Below are 14,367 nucleotides of genomic sequence, written 5' to 3' on the forward strand. Positions count from 1 at the left end.
CCAATAAATGAAAAAATTTTAAAACAAAGGCAAGGTAAAAGCTTTAAAGGAAACATTATTTTTTGTCCAAAAAACAAAAAACCCACTAGTACATGTGCACGTGTTATAATGTGTTAAATGTTTCAAGTCCCATAATGCTTCAGGCTTTCTCTGAGAAGCCACTGATTTGGGGAAAGAAGGAAAGCTGCACTGTGAGCTCCATGAGGGTCGACAAGTATAAGCAATGTTAATTGTTAATTGTACAGAGTGAATGAAACAGGTAAAATACAAACTACTCCCACTCTACACCTCCCCCAGCTCTACCTGCACATGCAAATGTCCCAGAGCATGCAAGGTTTTTTTCTTGAACACTGAACTATAAATATTAAAAAGTAAAGATTTCTATCACTAAAGCCATGCTAGCTAACCAAATAGGTATATAAATATAAGTCAAAATACATTTTAAAATGTCCTTGAAGTATTTCATTAGAATGTTCTACAATGTAGTTAAACTGAATGTGGGCTGCTGGGCTTTCGGAATCTTTCACGGTATGATATCCATTCAGGTACTTATATTTATAGTCTTTCCACTAATTTTGTCAGGAAACCACACTCAGTTTTTCATTGTACTTTGCAACTTTTATAACAGAAAAGGAATATATATTTTAAAATTGATTAAAAAAAACTTGTATCTACAACAAAGCTACATGCCAAGCTAAAAGGTGAAAGGTCATAGTACCAGGTCAAAGGTTGCCTCGAGGGGTCGCTTCAGTGATTTGACAGCCGACTGAGTCTTAATTAGCAGGCAGCGAGCACATGATGGCAATGGGCCAGTGGGGTTCAAGCGCATTAACATAAACAGCAAGCAGAGGTGCATCATGGGGGCAGCAGTGCATTTTTGGGTAGGTGAGAAAAAACAAATAAAAAAACAAATCATCGGAATGCCATATACAACGAATAACAAGACTAAGCATGCACAATAAAGGCACTACTGAGTTGTTATTGGGAGAATAACTCCTCTTTGTAGTTAATTACAAACAAGATATTCTAACAGAAAAAAAAGAGTGAAAGGAAAAGAGGAGTCAGCCTTCTGTATTTTTGCTCAAGTATCCATAAACAAACACAGAAAAGACCTCTCTCATGATCATTGTACTTTGCTATGAAATACCAGTGTTTCTGATGACTATTTTAATGGTCAAGTCACATATCTGTGTAAAAAAGGGGACATTAAAACAGCTCAGCAAAGAACAAAGAAGGGATTCATTCATAAAATCAGCTACTTGATCACATTAAAATTGACCTTGAGGCCATAGTTTAATACCTATTCTAAACAATCCAATTTCTAACTCCTTGAGTACTGCTATCTTTCTCCTTTCTAGATAATGGCATAGTCAAGCTTCTTTCATTTTACAATTAGGTTTATGCCACAGTGGTTAAGATAATCTAGAGAGCACATTGTTCTAAATCCTGTAGCTAATTCTAAAAAGAGTTTTGTTGAAGCAATTCTCCTAAATAGTTTCAGATTATGTTACTGTTAAAAGCAAGATATATGTAAAGAACAGCCCTGATGTGCAGAAGAGCACACCAAACGGAAACAATGGTTGATTAGAGGGCACACAGAACTAAGAGCACTGAAAATGGTGATATCGTTAAACTGAAAAGACGACAGGTGTTCCTCACAAAGCAGAAGTTTCAGAAACCCTACATCCAGAAGAAGACAAAGTATTAAGAGTTAGGCCAAAGGTGGAAGCAACATGAACAATTTGAGGAGTTACCCTCACTTTTGTGAACATTAACATCATTATGTATTGTCTGGGATGCCTGAACAATCATATCTTCAGCAAAAAACAAACAAATAAATAAATAAAGTTAATAAATGAAAAGCTTGTAGTCAGATATATTTGCTCACTGGGCTATCAAGGAGCAAGCGAATGTCTCTACTCACCATGGCAGCTGCGGTGGCTGCAGCCTGTGCTGCTGCAGCCTGGTTGACCTGGTATTGGGCAGCCTTGATCTTGGCTTGCAGATGTGCGGGAGGATGAAAGTATTTGCACTTTTCCCGAGAGCATCTCCCCTTGATGTAATCCATACACACGGTGACTGTGTTGTCATTGGTGTCAATCATTGTGCTGTCAGCAGGATGAGCAAATCGACAATCATTTTCCCCTCTGTTGCAATTGCCACGCTGGTACTCTCGACATACCTAGAGGTCAGCAAGTGCAGGGGTGGGGGTCAGTCAACATGGAACAAGTAGAATCTTTCAGAGAATTTTCACTGGAAGTACAAGACTGGTGAAAGTAGGCTACAGACGAAAAGGGGAAAAGATAATTTGCAAACAAAGCACAAAGTACCTTAAAAAATACCTACTTTAGTATACAAATTATAAAGCCATTTCAGTCCATGAGCAAGAAAATGTGTTAATGTACTCTTTATGTTAAGTATCTAATATAAAATGTGCAAGCATGTTTATTAATTACTGAGGGAAAAACAGTCATGTTACAGTAAATAAATCAGGCAGACACCACTTTAACCAAGTAGTCAAAGTTACCATCAACAGTAACAAGACATTCATGTACCTATTTCTTTATCGCACTGAAAAAAGGGCACAACATCACTTCTGTTGTATAACTGCTAAGAATGCATAACCTGAATGTAATCATGAGGAAATAACAAACAAACTGAAATGGAAGGACGTTTTTCAAAATAACTGATCAGTACTCTTCCAAAGTGTCAAGGTCATGAAAGACAAAGAAAAATGGAGGTGCTGTCACGGGGTTGAGAGAAAGGATGCAGAGAAAACAAATGATGAAATTTGATTAAGCTATGTAGATTGATTAACCACAGCATATCAGTGCTAATTTTCTGTTTCTGTAAATGACTCCATGGTTATGTAAGATGTTAATATTTAGGTAAGCTGGGTGAAGAACAGGCAGAAACCCTTGGTGCTGTTTTTGCAACTTTTGTACTCTTCCGAAATGATTTCTAAGTAAAATGTAAAAAGTAAAATTATTAGTAAAATGTCTCCAAGGGCTATTTTTTTGATCATTAGAGATTTATTTGGCAATTATATAAAGCAGACGGAACCAGATTTGTTTTTGTTATTGTAGTATATTTGTTTTATATCTGTTAATTTTGCATGGGGACCATGGAGGAAAGGTGAAAATGGATTATTTCACAATCAATTGCTCAATTTTAACTCCTACTATTCAAGTTTTGTCATGGTGACTGCTACTATCAGGTTTCCAAAACTGTCTTCACTTGGGATAGTTACCCCTGTTTATTTTTGCCACAAGATGGCCATCTAAAACATGGAATGTTCTTTTAATATTTTCATGTTCCTACTTCAGGCTTCAGGAAAACGGTTTTTATTTTTCACTCTTTTCACAAGTGGAGCAACTAAAGATCCCTTGTACTTTATTTAGTTCAGTAAGAAAGAGAAACGGAAACCCTGTTACTATTAAAAAGCAAAGGTTTTCTCGAATTTGTGTGCATAAAATGATCACACTGAATTTTAGATCTTTTCCCCATTATACTCCCACCCCATTACTGAAGAAAACATATCCTTTCAAAAGGCCTGTATAATCTGTATCATGCTACATCCTAAAAAGAACATCATAAACAACATCTCGAATGCATTATTTGGAAACCTGATACTAGCTAACATTTTGTATTCCATGTCCATGCCAATATGCCAAGTCTATTCACTACCTCATTCAATTTATTTAAAAATTTTATTGAATAACTACTATGGGCCAGACACCCTGAGAGATATCAAGAACACAAAAATGACTTAGAAAGTTAGAGATGACCCAATGTTTTCTATTTCTTTTATCTTTTTAAACAGAAGAAAACAAGGATAACCAGGGGGTTATAACTCAAAAAGCAAAAAATTGTAACGCTGTTTTCCAGACCTGTTGTCCTCTAGTTGGACTGAACACCAGGATCAGGTGAGGAGCTGTCTAAACCACAAATGCCTGGTCTCTAACTTTTACTTTATCAGGTTCATTGACAGAGATGAGAAGACAGATACACTTAAAGGAGAATAAAAACTTTGCATGTGTTTAGATGAAACTTATGCCAAAACTACAGTATTATGAACAGAAAGGCTACTTTCCTGTTTAAGTAAATCTGTGGACACAACTTTATCAAATAGGAAACTACACGTGACCTCACACTACTGCTGTTAGCTCTTCAGTAGTTTGTGCTTCTTGAATAGACTCACAAAGAAACTGGCTGCAGGTGAACTAATGTTCTGTTTCTCAACTGATCTTACTCTTTGCCATATTAATAAGAAGACCTAAAAGTGATCTATTTGTAGGATCTTTAATAAGTATTAAAATCAAAGATCTCTCATTTTCCAAAAACAATTATGGCACTGCTGGTGCCAGAAATTGGAGCACCATTTTCTCAAAATGTAACCTGAGTGCTGGGTTGATTCTGACTTTTTATTTCTTTATTGCAATGTTCTTTTTTTTTTCCAGTGATGTGAACTTGAATTCAGATTACATGAAAACAGTCATTCTAAGATACCTTCTTATCCCTCTCCATTTGCTTGATTCATGAGTGAGCAATTTGTATAGCTTTATTCATTCATTGTATTGGTTTATTTACTATTTAGGTTTATAGTAGTGGTTTACTATAATTTTGTACATGTAGGATGCATTTAGGGAGAATCATACAATTATTTAAACAGAGTTGATAACTAGTAATTAGCTTAGAATTTTTTTATTTTATATTTTATTAATTTTAATGGGGTGACATTGATAAATCAGGGTACATATGTTCAGAGAACAAAACTTAGAATTTGATCGATAGCTAGCCTTTGCTGAACTTCAAATAATATAGTGAAATGCTTTTGCATGATATACGTTTATGACTGTTAAATTCCCCCCTCACCTTATGGTTTCTCCTGACAGAGGAAATGGAACAGAAGAAATATACTGAAATAGCTGCTTTCCCATCATTCTTGTCTTTGAAAAAATAAAAAAATCTCTTGTGAAAGCCTTTATTTGTGAGAGCTACAGAACAGCAGGGCTATTTGGCCTGATTTCTCTGACAAGTTGAAGAAAACTTTAGACTATGCTAATCCCTAAAAGGAATCTCTTAGATACAAAATTCTAGCAGATTATAATTGACAGACAAAATTTCAAAAAATTCCATCTCATAAATCAAATCAGGATAAGAAATTGTATATAATGCCATACAGAAAATTTGGAACACATAAGGTAAAATTAAATTTTAAAACCCTAACAACATCGTGGTTCCTTTTATAGTCTCATCCAGTCTTTCTCATATAGACATATTTCAAAAAGGTGTAATCATAGTGTAACTATCACTCTGTGACCTGCTTTTGCTAAGCACTTCTCATTTTACTAAGTGTCTGGGGGAAATCATTTTTCATGGCTGCATCAAATTCCATCAGGTGTGTATAATATAGGTAACACTTTTGGAGGGCATCTAAATCATTTCCAATATTCTCAAATACCATAAGTATTGCAAAGTATGTTTTAATGACTATAGGCCTTTTAAAAATCATTTTCTAAGGATAAATGTGCAGAAATGGCATTTGAGAATCAACAAATGTAAGTACTCTTTATAGTTTTGGAAGTGGTTTTCAACCCTACATTAAAATAATTCTATCCATTTAGCTAAACACATAATTTGCTTCAATCAAGAGTCTTTTACACTGTAAGTATTAAGGCAAGATTTGTTATGTAAATCAGTTAAGTTTTACATGGTTTCATACAAAATGGCTAAGAGGTTGCTTTCACAGTAAAAACCATCATGATTTCAATAAAGATATTTACTGTAGACAATCAAGTAGAATTCTGTTTCCAGAAAAACATCTAGAATAAAAAATAATCAAAAGAAAAAATAGTCAGAAAAGCTTCCCAAAGAAATGTGAATGAATTCTATAGAAAGCTTCTTTTGTTAATTAAATGGCAGTGGAATAGCAGAAAGAGGATAGAGTATACAATCAGCAACTGTGCATTCGAGTTTCTACAATTACCAGCTATGAAGTAGTGAATACTAAGAAAAAGTATAGCTAGCTTAAAATACACCACACACATCTGGTTCAAAGAGTTCTGTTATTTGATCTTTAATTTCATATAAACATGACAAATATATTTCAAAATGGTCAAAATCATATTAATAGGCTTGATAAGTAGCACTAAATTCATCTGTTCTCTGCAAATTAAGGCATTGCAACTTGAAGAAAATTCTGTCAATATTTGGATTTACTCAAAGTTGGACATTGAATTTTATGTTCTTTAGGTAGAGATCTCTTTCAGCGACATGGCTTGTGCTCACCATATTTAACTCACTCATCTTTAGAGAATAACATCCAAAAACAGGAACAGTAAATGACTTATAACAGAAAACGGGGACTCAGGCCATTTTAATATTTTGTGAAGTCGATTTAAACCTGGTAACCAATATTAAGGACCTTATTCAAAGACATATACATACCTGCTGTTTAACAATAAGTATCGTGGACTTTATTTTCTATTAAGCTTGGGCTAACATAACACATTACAAAAAGAATACTGGATAATTAGTGATTTTATAAGTACCATAGCATTACTTCATAAGTATACAATTTAATGCAAAGAAATTATCTGTATTTTCAACTCAAAGGGATTAAAATCTCCACATTTAAAAATTCTGGTGATTAGGGAAAATAATAGATAATTGGTTGTACAATTAAACTTCCAAGATAAATATCTGATGATATGATAATCTATTTTCAGTCTATGATCTAATAATTATACAAATTTGGTCTATCTGAAACCTCATTTTTCCTCCCTTTCTAAAAAGAAAAGAAAAAGACACCCATTTCAGCTATTTCAAAGGATTTCTGTTAAGATTAAATGGGAGTTTTCTTTCAAATCTACAAGGCAGAACCCAACACTATCATCAGAACAGAGAACATGCGCATATTTCTGCAGATGATAAAGCTAAGAATTTGTAACTTGACTTTATGTGATTAAAGTAATTAAATCTGATATAGCAATGACCAACTACAGGAAACTTCCCACTAAATCCATTGCCAAGTTTTAATTTACTCATTCCCAAGAACAAATGTGCAAACCAACAAGACAGGAAGACACAAACTATGAAACAACCTTTTCAATATTCCAAAAATACTCAAATCTATCATTACTTTTATTATTCTTTCTAAATCACTGCAAAGATGGGGAAATTTTAGCTCTAATTTGGGTGAATAAATTAGTGGAAGAACAGCAGAAATGAGTGACCAAACCATATGAGCAACTACCTTATTTGAGGCAATTTACAACTGTCATCTCTAAAACAAAATGCAAACTAACCAAAACAGAAAAAATGGACAGTCCTAGCACATTAGATGTTTCTTTTACGCATGCGCACCTGTGTGTGTGTCTCTGTGTGTGTGTGTCTGTGTGTGTGTGTGCATGTGTGTGTGTGTGTGTGTGTGTGTGTGTGTGTTGCAGATATAGTCCCCTATTCAGTCTGGGCTGCCACAGAGACAGACAGAAAGCACCGGGTTTTTTTCTTTCACATCCCAGCACAAAACCAAAAGAACAACACTGGATTGTTCAAGGTCTATCTGTGGATGCAGGCACCTTAGACATTTTAAACGAGATGTGAGTACACTTGTAAGAACCATTCTAAAGCTTTACTACTGATTTAAAATATACATTTAAACTATATAAACCTGTGGGCACAAAACTTAAGATTTCCTAGTAATTTTCTAGAGAAACTAAGTATCATATAAGCTGTACCCAAACACCTGCAAAAACACTAAGTCGACAACTCTATCAATAAGCCTTTCTTATATTAAAACATCTGCTTTTCTAGTATTTTTTAATTGAATGTCTTTTATATCCAATGGATCATGCCAAATCTGTTAAACTCCTATTACTATAAAAGCCCCAATTTTATCATGCTTTTACTGTCTCTTTAATCCCCATTTAGCTTTATGTGCTTTTTTTGTTTCAATAGGTATCATATTTTTAGTTATATAAAAACTATGACAGTCACTAGGGTCTTCTTGGTCAATATGCAGAAGCATCCAGTATCCAGGGGCCTGAACTAGAAAACAATGTTATGATTACTCAGTAGAATAAAACTTTCAGTACAAGAATAATTTATTTTAAAATAACCTCTACAACTGCAGATATATCAGAAACCAAGGAGTTTGTCCAACTTCCCTGAAATACTCTGTATGATTTTCTCAGATAGACTGTTGATATGACTATGATAATGTTAACCAAATGGAAATCTTTTATCTTCATCAGCATCTGAAGTACAGAGCCATTGGTTTGCTTTTGTTTGATTAATGCTATTAATGTGGTATAAATTGCCTTAATCATCACTGTTTACCTAGATTATATTATTAAGCAGTTCATCATGTTCTCAGCAACTTAAACAGTAGGATGTTAAGTGAATTGGAGGAGGCAGATTTTTAACTCAGAATCAAAATATCTGAACATGAGGTAAACGATGAAAAGAGAATAAAGGCTAGCATCCATTGGAGGAAGTACCCTATGGACTCTGCATTTAGACTTGACTGGCTGACCTGTGAAAGACTCCTCAGCCCCACCGAAGACTGGAATCAGTCTTTGGGGAATGACACCCTGCATTTTTAACCAACACCCCAAGGGCTCAGGGCATGAACAAGCTGTCATATTTTGTACCTGGAAAGCTCAAAATTAAAACATGTTCCCAAGGAGAATACTAACAAAAGCTAAAAATTTGTCATGTTTTAACTGCTCTGTTGGATTACCTTAAATTCTGAATAAGAGCAAGTATTTTTCTGCGATTCACTGGTTGATTGTTTGATTGACTCATTTGTTCATTGATTTAACAAACTATGGGGCATAATTCATGAGCCTGGCATTACTCCTCTGATGTGGACCTTTGCTTGTTGTCTATAAGATAGTTAAGAGATTTCAAAGATATCCCTCACCACGCTTTCTACTTGAATGATGTTCAATAGCTCTTCATTGGCTATCATTGAATAAAGGAGAGGATGGATGTATTCAGAAATCCTTTTAGCATCATAAAAAATTACTGTGTTTCTATGTTTCTTGACAAGTCAAACAAGACTTTTTTTTTTTAACACTTTTTTTTTTTTTTAGAGAGGAGAGAGAGAGAGACAGAGAGAGAGAAGGGGGAGGAGCTGGAAGCATCAACTCCCATATGTGCCTTGACCAGGCAAGCCCAGGGTTTCGAACCGGCGACCTCAGCATTTCCAGGTCGACACTTTATCCACTGCGCCATCACAGGTCAGGCAAACAATGACTTTCTTATTCTTCATAATAAAGCAGGACTACGACTAAAGACCTCGGTCTTTTCCAGTACCTATAGTTTTTAGCAATTTCTTACAGTACTCATTCAAAATAAACTGCTGCTTGGCAATTACAGAAAGGCATCCCAAAGTCGTAAAATGGAATTTTAAAAGCCACTGTGATAGATATTTAAGACATTTGCTCCTCAGTAAAGAAAACCAAGAAAACTTACTTTTATAGGATAGAAAGTAGGTAGATACAAAGTCTTTTAAAAGATACCCAACAAAGGATGGATAATAAGAATATTGAGATAAAGCTTATGTGTGTGTATGTTTTCAAAAGCTTGTGGCTGGCCTTTAAACCAAGAAGATGACATAATTGTCCCTAGAATATTTTAACTGAAAGTGATTTTAGAGATTATCCAGTACAATCTCCTAATTTTATATGTGTTGAATATGAAGGAAGCTCAGTGGACATGAGAACCATGATCCAAGGTTACTCTCTTAACTCACTAGCAACTAATCCTTGGATTACTGTTTTCCAATTTAACAGTTTTTTTTTGTAGAAGCAGGTCAGGTGCTGTAAATACATGTTAGTTCTTTCAAGCAATTACATAAGAACCAGAAGGCTGATAAAGCTATAATATTTTTAATTTCTTTATCGTTTAACAAATTGCAGCGAAGTGAAATGGCAAGAAATACTGGCCAATATTTTAACTGATTTAAATTTTATTTCACCTCAAGGGGAACTCAAAATTTGAAAATTACTTCAGAGTTCATAGAGAGAGGGAAAAAAAGAAAGAATATGGATTTTAACCCCCAATAATTAACCATGTGGCCAATGAATAAATCAGTGTGTGCACTTTCAACCATGTCTTTTAGACTCCAATCTGCAGTGCAATTAGCACGAAACGAAATAACCAGGAGATAAGAGTGTCTAAAATCAAGTGCTGAGCAGGAAGACATGCCCCTTAGCTTCACATTGCAATATCCTAACAGGTTGTAACTGTGACAATGGATCAGATCCAGTTAACAAGAATGAGGCAGGAAGCTGCCCTACCATTGGGCATTTAGATAAGCAGACTTCAGGTTAAAAAGAGATATCAGTCAGTACAGCACTGTCATTTGTTGTGACTGCAGCCAAAGGAAAAAAAAAGACAAAATACATGAAGAGGATCCTCCCAATAGAAAAGATAAAACCTCAAAGTTAAAAGTTTTCACTTTAATTAAACACTACACAAAATGTAATCAATTGCAGACTACCTAAAATTGTGAGAGGGTTCCTTTAGAAGAGTTCTGACCACAGAGCTCAGCCTTTTAAAGTGATTCTTTTAATGAGATTTAAATAGAGATGTTCTCAGCTGTTTAAATAGCACTTCCTAGTAATACTTAATCAGCAATTATGCGTTATGAATTCAGAGTTTGCTTGAGAAAATTTGCGGGGAGGTTCACGTGTTGAGCATTTGATAATTTTTAAGTATTTAAAATTTCTTAACATTTCCTCCTAATATATCTGCAAACAGCATCGGTTCATTAACGAACAAGCACTCTGTGCAATAAGCATGCACGAGTCTAGGGGTCTCTCTCTAATGTCTCTAGCACACAGCAGAATCCTTTGTCCACAGAGGGCAAGCAACTCGGTCCCCCAGTCCTTCCTAGGTTCTACTTGTGGTAATCTCTTAATCAGCAGCCTTTTCCAAATGTTTAATAAAAGGTAAGAAATGAACCTAAAATAAATACAACTTTACAGAGTATACAGGTGCCAAAGTTTGCTGCCTCGTCTTTGCACTATCACCCATATGGGAATGGGAGAGTGATAGTGTTTAAAATGGAATTCTAAGTCGCCCTCCCCAACAGGAACAACTTACCTTTGTGACCTTGAATAAATGATGATACATCTCCCCCCTAAAGGTACTGCCCATTAAAATGGAGTTAATGATAATATCTTCCTCATTAAGATAGTTTTGAAGATTAAGTGTGTGATGCTTGTAAAGCATTGACTGTACTTGGTAGATAATAAATATCAACTATTATTATCACCATCTAAAAGGTGGGAGCAATTATAACTATGATGAAATCTGAGATCCTCTGTAAAGTATGCAATAAAACTTAATAAAGAAATTAGTGTTTATTAAATAAATTCCTGCTAAACTGATAAATTATTAGTGTCAGTTCTATTTACAGCAAAACCCTACTTTGCTTCTTTCTCAGTAATTAATTCATGTAAAACTTCTCGTCATTCAGTACTGCCTCATCCTAATGAGGAGAAGAAAAAAAGGTCATTTTTTTTTTTAGTTGGACAGCAGTGCCAAGTTTGAGAGCTTCCATGTACCCCTCCATCATCGTTTACCAAATCCACTAATTTACAGCCATGCTGGAACTCTGAACAACAACTTCAATATAAGATTTATGGCTTTAATTTCTTTCTCATGGAGCAATAGCATAGCACAAATGTCTGATCATCTCTGACTCTAGGACTTAGAGCATCACACAATTTCCAATTAAAAATGTTTATAAGAGCACACTTCAGAAACAAAGCTGCCTTGCTGTTCTAAACAAAATATGGGGAAGTCGATGAGGCAATTTGCAATAATAAATTTTAAAATGCTTTATAGAGTGTAACTAAATAACATCTTTGTGAGAACATGTAACAGGGTATTAATAAAATTTGTAGTTCTTAATAGCAACAACAATAAACATTTAAGAAGCGTTTGATGGGTGCCATTCTTCTAACTCTTTGAGGTAAGCACCATTATTACTTCCATTTCAAAAATGAGGATACTGAGGCACAACAAAGTAACAGGCAATCTGACCCCAGAGTCCAAGTTCTTATCCATTATTCTACATATGGATGGGGAGGATTTTATGAACATTATATTCATCAATTATACCAGATCTATATTTTAGTAAAATGCTCCAAACATTAAACTAAAACCTTTGCTTTGCAAATTTTTTAACTTGTATATATTTATATTTATTTTACTCAGTGCGAGGAGGGGAGGCAGACTCCTGCATGTGCTCTGACCAGGATCCACCTGGCAAGCCCACTAGGGGGCAAAGCTCTGCCTATCTGGGCGTTGCTCCATTGCTTAGCAACTGAGCTCTTCTTAGTGCCTGAGGACATGGAGTCATCCTCAGCACCCAGGGCCAAATTGCTCTAATTGAGCCATGGCTGAAGGAAGGAAAGAGAGAGAGAAAAAGAGAGAGAAGCTAGAGGAAGAGGGGTAGAGAAGCAGATGGGTGCTTCTCCTGTGTGTCCTGATCGAGAATCGAACCTGGGACATCCACATGCCAGACTGACACTCTACCACTGAGCCAATGGGCCAGGGCCTTTTTTAAACTTTGATGACCTTGGAAGAAATAAACAAAGAAACAGTACACTTTGCAAATTAGAAAAGAGTACCTAAAGAAACCATTACTAATAATTCCTACCTCAAGTCTGTCTGTCCGCATTAATTTTTGTGCAGCAGCTGCAGCAGCTGCAGGTACAGGGACGCCAGGATTCCCTGTAACCAACATGGGTGCAGTCGGCAAGATCTCTGCTGGAACCAGGCTTGGGGAGACAGGTCCCAAGTAGGGATTAAAGGCTGCTGATGCGTTCGTGGCTAAGCTTGGTGCAACTGAAAACATTGGCTGAAAAATAAAGTAAAAAGTAAAACTTAACATGAAGGTTTTGATTGAAAGTTGATATCTTACATATCATTCATCCACCATCCATCCATCCATCCATCCATCCATCCATCCATCTCCAATCTATTCTTCCTTTCCTCCCCCACTACCTCTTTCTATTTATATAATAATTGTATTTATTTACTCTCGTTCAGGATAAAGATGTTTCATTAATAAGGTTTGATCTATGTTTTTCTAAATTATAACAGGTAACGTACCATTAAGCTTTCCACTGGAATTTTAAACTCTGGGGTTTATAATACTTGCTACTTCTTAATGAACAACAGATCAGCTATTCAATAGGGTAACTTTTCTGTAGTTACGTAATCTCCACTGCTGTCCTGATATAACCCTAGAAACTTGTCTAAGACATATACTTCATAATTGCTACATCAGATGTACTTGAAAGATCTGTTTATAATTGTTAATAGGTTGCAAGTGTCCTATTATCTGGAATAAATAAAACAGAACTCTTGGTGGATGACTGAGTTTCACAGTCAACAATGTAAACTGTGAATAAATCTCATGGGATAAGTGAAAGAGATGATGACACCATCTCTTTTGAGCACATAAGATAAAGTGTTTGGCATATTCACCTGTTGCAGGTTTTTCTGGGGAAATTATAAGTATTCCACCAGCCTATGATACCTTGTGAGATTATTTAATAACAAATTCACCTTACTAGAGGAATAACATTCAGAAGTGTGAAGTCTGAAACAGAACACTTCTAACAAACTACTGATTGTTCAAGGGAACATTATAGTAGCACTGAAGAAAATGCTACAATATTAAATTTCTTCCAGAAATGTTTTCATGGATATATGAAAATGGTTTCTATTTGTTGATATAAAAATTTACATATCAGGAATTATATGTTCTTGATAGAATTAAAAAATTTACCTGAAATCTACTTTAGCAATTTTCTTTTCCAGTTTTAAAAGTCTAATCTAACACATTTTCTCATTTTATTGATGTATTTTCAACTTCCTATTTCAATGGAGTTTCAATTCTTATAGTTCAATGCTTGATGTAATAATGTTTGTCTCCAAAACACAAAAACCAATAGACAAAATTAATCCTGTCCTAGAAGGTAATTTTTAACAATTTATTTTCTTTTATTCTGTGGTAAGGAACAGAATCATAGAAATATTTGTAGAATAAAAGGCACATTAAAATGTAGCTAATTTTTCCCTCTGATAGGAATAAGAAGTTAGATTATCTGAGTTTACACAGTAGTCAAGAGAAATTTGGACTAAAGTTTTAATGCAATTAAGATGTATGCTACATGGATAAGTTATTAAAGCATCAACTGGGCACAGCAGAGGTCATCATGGGTTGTAACTGCGGTCAGAGTAAGTGTGAGAAGTGTACAAAACTAAGTGAAAAAACAAGTTGATGCTTCTCTCTCTCTCTCTTCCCATTTTCTCTCTCTCTCTCTCTCTCAAATC

At 35.0% G+C, this 14,367-nt stretch overlaps 1 protein-coding gene and 1 non-coding gene across 16 annotated transcripts in view; both read right to left on the reverse strand.

Moving 5' to 3' along the window:
• MBNL1 (muscleblind like splicing regulator 1) overlaps window positions 1–14,367 on the reverse strand; it is a 223,435-nt gene that overhangs the window by 17,298 nt on the left and 191,770 nt on the right. For 13 of the 15 annotated variants that reach the window (XM_066259077.1, XM_066259066.1, XM_066259075.1 and 10 more), the window contains 3 exons: window positions 12,683–12,883; window positions 1,925–2,182; window positions 719–772 (listed from right to left, as the gene is read on the reverse strand). In XM_066259077.1, coding sequence (XP_066115174.1) covers window positions 719–772; window positions 1,925–2,182; window positions 12,683–12,883 — 513 coding nt within the window. The remainder of the gene's footprint in view (window positions 1–718; window positions 773–1,924; window positions 2,183–12,682; window positions 12,884–14,367) is intronic. The other 2 variants (XM_066259071.1, XM_066259070.1) reach the window with 1 other exon arrangement.
• On the reverse strand, window positions 7,450–7,579 carry LOC136327464 (small nucleolar RNA SNORA31). The gene has a single exon (XR_010729676.1). It is a non-coding gene; the product is annotated as a small nucleolar RNA SNORA31 (small nucleolar RNA).

The sequence above is a fragment of the Saccopteryx bilineata genome, chromosome 2 (assembly GCF_036850765.1).
Source record: "Saccopteryx bilineata isolate mSacBil1 chromosome 2, mSacBil1_pri_phased_curated, whole genome shotgun sequence".
In the NCBI taxonomy this organism is placed as follows: Eukaryota; Metazoa; Chordata; class Mammalia; order Chiroptera; family Emballonuridae; genus Saccopteryx; species Saccopteryx bilineata.